At 39.2% G+C, this 9,669-nt stretch overlaps 2 protein-coding genes across 2 annotated transcripts in view; one reads left to right on the plus strand and one right to left on the minus strand.

The window, feature by feature from the left end:
- The window catches only part of LOC105978276 (ER membrane protein complex subunit 8-like), a 7,943-nt gene extending 6,968 nt beyond the window's left edge, over positions 1-975 (minus strand). Inside the window, 1 exon segment of the mRNA XM_045291997.1 lies at positions 966-975. Coding sequence (XP_045147932.1) covers positions 966-975 — 10 coding nt within the window.
- The window catches only part of FAF1 (Fas associated factor 1), a 525,932-nt gene that overhangs the window by 209,932 nt on the left and 306,331 nt on the right, over positions 1-9,669 (plus strand). Inside the window, exon 6 of the mRNA XM_004699438.3 lies at positions 1,250-1,341. Within this exon, the coding sequence (XP_004699495.1) occupies positions 1,250-1,341 (92 nt within the window). The remainder of the gene's footprint in view (positions 1-1,249; positions 1,342-9,669) is intronic.

Consider the following 9,669-nt stretch of genomic DNA (forward strand, 5'->3'; position numbering starts at 1 on the left):
AACAATTACAGTACACTGTACAAAAGCAAAAATGCATCTGATACGTAGCTCTGATACGCGATGCAGACAGAAGCGTGTACAGTATGAGCCAATCAGTGGCAGTAATGACAGAGCATGCGCTGTTATGCAAAAACCACATAGAGGGAAGCCGCGGAAGTCGAAGCGCGAAGTGGCGAGGGTTCACTGTATATCTAGAATCTAACTGCACCATACTACCCTTCGTACTGGCATACTTTCTTAGTTTATCTCATTAGCCTCTGTAGTGAGAGGAGTGGTTGGTGTCAGAATAGGTGAAAGTCGGCCTTAGGTTTATGTGGAGTTGGATTGTCATTCTTCCTTGTGTAGTCAAATGTGGACCCCGTGCCTTTTTTTTATTGCTTCCTCTGTGCTTTCATTCTTTATTAACACCTTTTTTCACATCCTATTTCAGCACAGCTGACATCATAATGTATTTTTAAAACCTTTCTTGTGAATTCGGTGAAGATTTGCAGAGCAGATTGTCAGTTTTACATTCAGCAATTTATGATTTTTTTAAAAACATGAATCCAGTTATGATACTGTTCTAAAAACAAGTATGCAGGGGCAAGATCGGGTTCAGAAGGTATATGGGGAAGGTTTCTCAATGGAATTCTATATGGACAGGCCTTGAAGTATCAGCACATTATTCTGATGAAAAAATTCCCAGCACTACTTTCCTAGCCTTTTCTTCACCAGTGTAGTATGCCGTTTTCTTAAAGCTTCATAGTATGCGCCTGTGATCATTTTGTGTCTTCAAGAAAATCTTATCAAAATTACCCTTTTGAGATTCCCAAAAAACAAATGGCATACATAACCTTTTGAGCTGTCCTGCCTGCCTTGAATTTAACTGGCCTAGCAGATATTCTGGGAAGTGACTGTTTTGATTAGAGTGAGTGAGTTATACTAACAAGACTAAGCATAGTGTAATTAGAAGAGAACTTACATACCTGTTTCCATCCGCTGACAGCAGAGACACGTTTAAACATGCTTAGTTTATAATAAAGTGGGCACATAGGTAGTCCACTAGTAGCAATCTTTTTTTTTACTTACCTTTGTGTTTAGAGCAAAAGGTTATTTAGATTCAGCAGATTTTGTGATTACCCTAGCTAGAAAATTATTTTAAAATGAAAAGATAATATAAAAATTGACAATTTGAAGTTGTAAATTGTCATAGAAAAATTAATAATGTATAGTCATCATTCAAATTTTATTATTTTTTTTTCTTTTTCAGACGGTCTTAAAATCTCTACACTTGCCAAAAAACAACAGTCTTTATGTCCTTACTCCAGACTTGCCACCACCTTCATCATCTAGTCATGTTGGGTAAGGTATCACTTTTCTTGGGAATTCGAATCGAAACTTTGCTTGTTAAATTGCTTTAAACTTTATACTGATATCAAAATTAAGCCAAATCAGAATGTCTTTCAAGCTTTAACAGCAGTTGTTAAGTACACATTAATTTTCAAACTGGATTGAATAGTACGTTCCTTTGATTTAATGCTGAAATCTCCTTTCCAAAGGAAATCTTTAGTATATTACGTAATCAGTAATGGAACTTCTTTCCCTGTTTAAAGTGGAGGACTAGAGTTGGAAGAAAGGGTAAAGACTCAATGGAACTCCAACATCTTCATGACGAAAAGAGGCAAACCCATGAGGAAAATTCATTGGACTCTATAATAATGTTTTATTATTATTTTCTATTAGAAATTAGTGATCTGATTCCCTTTTTCAGTTTTCAAATTAAATTCACTTTGTATATGGAGTAATGAACGATTTTATATTATCCCTAGTTGAACCAAACTGATTTGGAGTAAATGATTATGCCAATTAGAGGTAGTTTTTATTATCTTTTCACAGAGTGCTTATATCATTTCAGAACTGTTTTGGGGTTTTTTACATTTTTTCATTGGTTCTCAAGTGGTGGAAGCAACTTACTGGTCAGCTGCTAACTTAAAAGTCCGGCATTTGAACTTATCAGTAGGTCAGAGAAGAAAGGCTAAGCAGTCTGGTTTTGTACAGATGAAAGCCAAGAAAGATCTCTGAAGCAGTAACTACCACAGGGTTACTGTGAGTTGCAATCAATTAGATGACTGTGGTGCTTAAAATTTTTTTTCATAAGGTTTTCACACACTTTTAATTATTGAATGCAATTTACTGAAGTTTAAGGAGTTGGTGAATCTGTCCTCTGGAGATGGTGTCCTTAAACTTTGACTTTTGCCAAACTTTTTTCCACCAACTACTGAATAGCTTTATTATTAGACAAATAGTAGGTAAAATAAAATTAAGATTGTCTTTACCCAAAAAAATTACTCAACTGAAAAGTTAAGTCTAATCTTATTATATTTGGCATTCTGTTAATAGTTTGTTTTAGGTTATGATTTCCTGGGTTGTTTTTTATATTCTGGGTCCGGATCATATGTTCATAAGCACTGGAATTTATACAATATTTTGAAACAGCCAAATAGTATTTGTAGTTCTTGTGGCTTATTGTAATGTTGATATAAGCGTCAGGTGAGATCTTAAGTTAAGCAAGGAGTTACTGGTCTAGTGCAATATCTAGTCAGGTACACATTGTTTTGTAGGTTTAATATAATCACAAGCATCTAAGATGTAATCCACATAATTAAAAGCAGACAAGAGATATCAGTTGTTATAATCTATTGCTTTCCAGTAGCATGATTAAATGGATTTATCAAAATGTCTTTCTGGGCTAATGGAAATATTCTTCATTGCCATGTGGCTGACCTGTTTAAACGATAGCCATTAATTCAGTTCCTCGGCAATGCTGAGGCCTACAATGCTGCTGAAAGGCAGTATTTCTTAGAGAACGAGTATTTCATATAGCACTAAAGTACCCACTCCTGCTTGACCATATGGGTTTCTACCAAGTTATTGTGATGCGATTTTCCATATTGGAACAATAGAGAAATATTCAAAGCCAAACAAAAGATAAAGACTGTAGAAAATTTGGGTGATGGGAGGGAGGGCATATCATGTGAAAGTCGTAGATTAATGCATATTTTATTAAAATATAGCAAAAAAGGTAAAGTTTATTTATGTTTGTCTAATGTATCTTTTCGTGTGATATTTATCTTGATTTATATTGATTTCAAGTGTGAAAATTCAAAAGCAGTAGAATATAATAAAATTCATGCAGAACTTTAAAAATTAATAGTGGGGTCAGTTGCTGTTGAGTTGATTTTGACTCATGGTGACTTTGTAGCACTGAGTAAAACTTCCCCATAACATTTCTAAGAGTATAATGCTTTATGAAAACACATTGCCATATCTTACATGGCTGGTGGCTTTGAACTACGGACCTTTCTGTTTGCACCAAATGCTTAACCACTGTGCCACCAGGGCTCATTACAAGTTAATGGTTTGTTGTTAAGCACAATCGAGTTGCTTCCAGCCCCTAGCAATCCTGTGTACAAAGAATGAAACACTGCCTGGTCCTGCATCAACCTCATAATTGTTATGATTGAGCCCATTGTTATAGCCACTGTTTCAGTCCATCTTGTCAAAAGCTTTCTTTGTGACTGTCCCTTTACTTTATCAAGCATGATGGATTTCTCCAGGGACTGAGTTATTTAGACAACGCACATAAGTATGTGAGATGAAGTCTCACCATCTTTGCCTCTAAGGAGCATTCTGATTGTACTTCTTCCGTGACAGATTTGTTTGTTCTTTGGGCAGTCCGTGGTACTTCCTGTACATTATTCCAGCCCTTTATCCACTTCAGATTCACCATTTAAAATAAAATTTTAATATATTTTGAGTGATTGGTCTGATGTTTTATTTTTCTTTGAAGTGAGTTCATGTGGTTTTTAAAGATTGGAGGGCAACTGGAGAAAATATTACATTACCTTTAATTGTTGTGCTGGAAAACTCCATTATTCTAACTCTAGTACAATAATAAACATTAACTATTACAAACTATCAGTCTCTTCAATGGGAGTGGATAGCAATGGAATGTTTTTTAAATTAATTTTTCATTGTGAATTAAGGAGGGTGTTTATATTTCAGACATCAACTCTGCAAACATTGGAATTAGAGCACCACTCCTAGGGAAGATTTATATATAACCAAGTCAAAAAATGATATGATTTTAATACATCTCTTCAGACAGAAGACATCAGAATATACCGAGAAAAATTCTGATTTCCTATCCCAACTTTAAAATTTACATTTATAAAATAAGTATTGTTTCCAGCTGCCAGAATCGTTATGAAAAATTCACTAAGAAGTACAGTAATTAAAATGATTTATTTATGCAAAGGAACCCCGGTGGCGCAGTGGCTAAATGCTCATGCTCCTCTGCTAACCCAAAGTTCTGTGGTTTGAACTCGCCAGAAAGATGTGGCAGTTTTGCTTTTGTAATGATCTGTAGCCTTGAAAACCCTCTGGGGCAGTTCTACACTGGTGGCCAGCTTTTGTTTTTGTTCTTTTCTTCAAATCTCAATAGTAACACTTTTCCTTCAAATCTCACTTGATTTTTATAACAACTCTGCAAGGATGCAGGCCGATTTTTATACCTCTGTTTTATAGATGGAGCCCTGGTAGCATAGTGGTTATACATGAGGCTGCTCCTTGCAGGGTCAGCAGTAAGAAACTAACTCCTCAGGAAAAAGATTGAGGCTTTCTATACCCGTGAAGGGTTATAGTCTCAGAAATTCAGGGGCAATTTTACCATTTCCTGTAAGATCACTATTGGTGTGAAGTGGTTTCATTTTATAGATGGGAGCCTTGCCGACTTAGTATATTATGAGTTAGACCAGGGGCCCTCAAACTATGGCCCCGCGGGCCACATACGGCCCACCGAGGACATTTATCCGGCCTGCTGGGTGTTTTTGCCCATTTTGTTCTTTTACTTCAAAAAAAGAAATGTGCGGTAGGGTCGTTGCACTCGGAGCTGTCGGAGTGTGAGAGCGGGATGGGAATCTGGTGACACTATGTCTTTCTGCAGCTTCTCCCGGGCGAGTTTTTCCAGAATCACTTTGAACCTGCTGTCTACGTGTGTGCCAAGTGCGGCTGTGAGCTGTTCTCCAGCAGCTCCAAGCACGAGCACTCGTTGCCGTGTCCAGCCTTCATGGAGACCATCCACGATGATAGCGTGGCCAAGAGGCTCGAGCACAATCAGCCTGATGCCTTTAAGGTGTCCTGTGGTAAATGTGGCCATGGGCTTGGCCACGAGAGTTCCTCAGGCGGGGCCAGTCCTGCTTCTGAATATTCTGCAGCTCCCTGAAGTTCATCCCTAAAAGCAACAAATCTGCCTCCCAGGGGAAGTTGGCAGCCCAACTCCAAGCAGCCACAGGCATTGGTCACCCCCCTTTAGAACTACAGCCTTCTGACCTTCAGGCAGGGAGGGCTGGATGCGGGGTGCGGGGAGGGGGTGTTTCCTGACGACCCTACCCCCTGTGCCAGGATGGGGCCTAGGGCTGGTTCATCTTGGCCTCTCAGGCTCCAGGCTGGGACTCTGGTCTTAGGGTGTCGGTGTCTTGAAAGACATAACACCCTTGGCTTCTCTCACCCCTATGAGCCCCAATTCTCAAAGGGGCTCCAGCCCTCACCAGGGCCCGTGCTGACCCCATAAGTTGTGTGACCAGATGCAACCACTACAAGGCCATGTCCGAGTGGGCAGCTCCAGCCCGGTCACTGCATGAATTGCTCTGGTCAAATCCTTCCAGGCTGACCAGGGCACTGATGGTCTGTGACCTGCTGGTGCATGCAAGCCTATGGCACAACCCCTGAGTCCCAGGTCTCCTTCTGTGTGGTAGAGCAGCCACTGATCCATGGTCTACCTACCAGTCCCTGGTGGGACCTGGGAGGTCTTGTCCCACAGCCTACCTGCCAAGCCTGTCCCAGGAGAGTACGCCCAGAGCTCCTGGTGGTGGCCTCATCCTCTCCCATCTCACTCTCCAACTTTCTGAACAGATGGGCTGGAAACTAATAAAGCAAGGAGACCCAGCAGGCTGCCGTGTCCATGACTGGGTCGGTCTCCACCCTTAAAAAAAATGTGCAGTGTGTATAGGAATTAGTTCATAGGTTTTGTTTTTTTTAAACTATAGTCCAGTCCTCCAACGGTCTGAGCGATAGTGAACTGGCCCCCTGTGTAAAAAGTTTGAGGACCCCTGAGTTAAGACTGTTAACCTCAGCTGTTAAGGTCAGCTATTCAAATCCATCAGCTGTTTGGTGGGACATAGTTGAGGTTTTCTGTTCCTGTAAAGATTTACAGTCTTGGAAACCCAGAAGGACAGTTCTGTTGTGTCCTACAGAGTTGTTACAATTTAAAGTGGGCAGCAGAGCAATGAGTGAGTTTACCACACTTTATCCCACCCACCCTGTTTTCTGTTTCCATTTGTCTCCAGGTACTTGCTGCCCTTTGAACTTACATGGTTAATTGGGGGAGTTCAGTTCTAGACCTATGACTAAGAACCATTGTATTAAGGTTTCCATAGTCTCTGCCCAAATAGTAAGCTTGGTTTCTTGTATGATTTTGAGTTTTGTTCCACTTTTTTCTCCCCTGTGTTTAGTGCCTTCAAATGCAATCCTTTTCAGATCAGTTGGTGGTGTCAGCCAGTTCTTCTGGTCTCAGAGTTGTAGAGACTGATGTTGGTGTGGTTCATTAGTTCATTGGACTGTTTCTATTTCTAGATGGGGAGAGGCTCATGGTTGCAACTTCGGTGGCTTCTCGTGAACTTTAAAACCCCAGTCGTTAACCAAAGTAGAATGAGGAACATTTTCTTTGACAACTATGTTAACACCATTGATTTGGTCTCCTGAGACTATGGTTCAGATCCCCCAGGCCCAAGTGACTCATTCCCTCAAGGTGTTTGGTTATATATGAATTTTCTTAACTTTATCTCCTGGATGTGCACCATATTCAAGGATATATGTGCAGCAAAGACAAATACACATATGTAAATATCCTGTGTCAAATCAAATATACTCAAGGTTACTCTCCCTTCCATACTACTTCACCCTGTGTCTGTCCAAGCATCTACTTGTAGATCACCACTATTGCAAGTGATATTTGCCTTTTTTTTAACCTCTTGTAAGTCTCCTAAAGTCTTGCCTTGCTTCTATTATTTTTCAAAAATAATTTTATTGGAGGCTCGGACAACTCATCACAATCCATACATCAATTGAATCGGGCATGTTGGTACATATATCACCTTCATTCTTTTCTAGACATTTCTTTCTACTGAGCCCTTGGTATCAGCTCGTTTCCCCCCCTCCTACCTCCCCCGCCCTACTCTCATAATCCACTGGTAGATTGTACATTATTATTTTCATCTCTCACACCGACCGCTGTCTCCCTTCCCCCATGTTTTCTGTTGTTCTCCCCCCTGTAGAGGGCTGTATGGTTATGTGTTGATCATTGCAGTCGGTTTCCCCTTTTTCCCTTCCTCTTCCTCCTACCCTTCTGGTATCACTATTCCCACTCCTGTTCCTAGATTCTGTGTGTCGTGAGCTCCCATCCCTTTCTATACCTGTGTACATGTTCCTGTCTAGTCTGAATTGAGAAGCCACACTGGGATCATAGTAGTTGGGAGTGAGGAAGCCTCAAGGAACCTGGTGACTCATCCCTTTCCTGTGGCCTCTCTGTGGGGAGATTGTTCCACCGTCTACAGATGGGCTTTGGATCTCTGCTCCAGCCCCCCTCGTACTCAACAGTATGTTTTTGTTTGTTATGTGTCCGCTGATGTCTATTACCGAGTCCCTATGACTCCTCATGATTGCACCGGTGGTGTGCTTCTTCCTTGTGGACTTGTTGCTTCACTCCTGAATGGCGGGGAAGGACCAAGGAAGCAAAGCAATGGGTAGAGGTATAAACATAGCAGTGTACATATGTAAAACATTAATCCACAAAAATAGAGGTTTTGGCCAATGTGCATATACTTATACAGCAATACAGTGAGTTAGGGGATGTGTTTGGGCCTCTGCTCATACCCGCCCCCAAATACAAGAACACTTTGTTCTAACCAATCAGCAGTCTTAGATGTTCACCCTCCTGACACAATCGCTGAAGACAAAAACAGGTACATAAGCAAATGTGGCGAAGAATGCAAATGGTGCCCAGCTTTAAAAGATACAGCATCTGGGGGCTTAAAGACTTGAGGTTACAGAAGATTCTATCATTTAAAAAAAACTTTTTCATAGTGTATGTTGTCTTCTCCTTTACCAATGTTAACACTTGCCTATCTTCTAGCCAGTGCTTTTCTGTACTTCTCTTTCCCTCTTAGTAACCTTCAGAGAATGTTACTTGTAGTGTGACAATGTTTTCTTGACATTTTATCATTGTGATCTCATACACTATTTGTCCTTTGGTGATTGACAAATTTCACTCAGCATAATGTCTTCAGGTTCATCTTTGTTAAGAGGTGTTTCACAAAATAATGGTTATTCTTTAATAGTGTACAGTATTTCATTATGTGTGTTACTAAAGAAGCATTCTTTGATTGTGGGAGTATAATATAAGGGAAGGATGGAAAGCTACTGCCATTGAGTCAATTCTGATTCAATAGTGCCCCTGTATAGGGTTTTCTGGGCTATACACTTTAACTGGAGCAGATAGTCTCAACTCTGTCTTGTAGAGCAACTGGTGGGTTTCAGCCTCCAATCTTGCGGTTGGCAACCCAGCACTTACTCTATAGTGCCATCAGTGCTCCAGTAATAAGTGCTAATTTGGGTAAAAGGTAAGGCAACACACTATACCTCATAGCTTCTTAAGAGAAATATACAAAGCCTAATTTAAAGACTTTCCATTTTTCAAAGCTGTTCTCTAAAACGAGAACTTTTAAAATCTTGTATGTTATTATATGCTCTAAAAACCATTTACATACTTTATTTCACTTACTGGAATTCTTCTCAAGGATATTCATGAGCTTTCAATGTATAAATTTATTTTCAGTTATAAAACATTCCGATCATTTATTAATTTGTAGACCTAAAATAAAATGTTCTTAAATTATTTACTTACAAGCCATTTCATTTTGACGTTTTGATGAGTGTTCCTACTGATCTCTGATCTTAAACATCCTGTTGAAAAAGAAAGTCTAACTGGGTTTTACAGCCACTAGGGGGTGCTTGGTAATTGAGTGTTATTTTGTAGTTACAGTTTCTTTCTTGGCGGGAGTGGGAGATAAAAGCATGTTAAAAGCAGCAAAATTACTTTTTGAGCTCCTATAATTGAATTGTAATTGAGTCATTTTAAAGGGGTTTTTAAAAGAAAACAGAGTTTTAGTTTTCTGAGAATTTAATGATATATTTTTATCCATGATCTTTATAATAGATGGGAAACATCAGTTTTCTCTATTTTTTTTCCATAATTTATTACAGGTATTATTACTGAGAATATACACATCAGAATATATATTAGTTCAACAATTAGTACACGTAGAATTTAGTGTTACTAATTATATTCTTTAAAAAAAACAAAAACCCTGCAAACTCTTTATTAAATTCTCACATTTCATCTGTACAGAAAAAAATGCACATTATGTTCAGAATCTCAGTAACATCTCAAAATTACACAGCATGAACATGTAAAAAGAAGGAACTGCCAGGATTTTGTACATAGAAAGGAAAACCACTTACAAAAGTTTTGTTAATTTGACTTTTTCTCTTTCTTTAAAAAAAAAAAAAAAA

Source organism: Echinops telfairi, unplaced genomic scaffold (genome assembly GCF_000313985.2).
Source record: "Echinops telfairi isolate 266 unplaced genomic scaffold, ASM31398v2 ScPeMD7_443;HRSCAF=831, whole genome shotgun sequence".
NCBI lineage: Eukaryota > Metazoa > Chordata > Mammalia > Afrosoricida > Tenrecidae > Echinops > Echinops telfairi.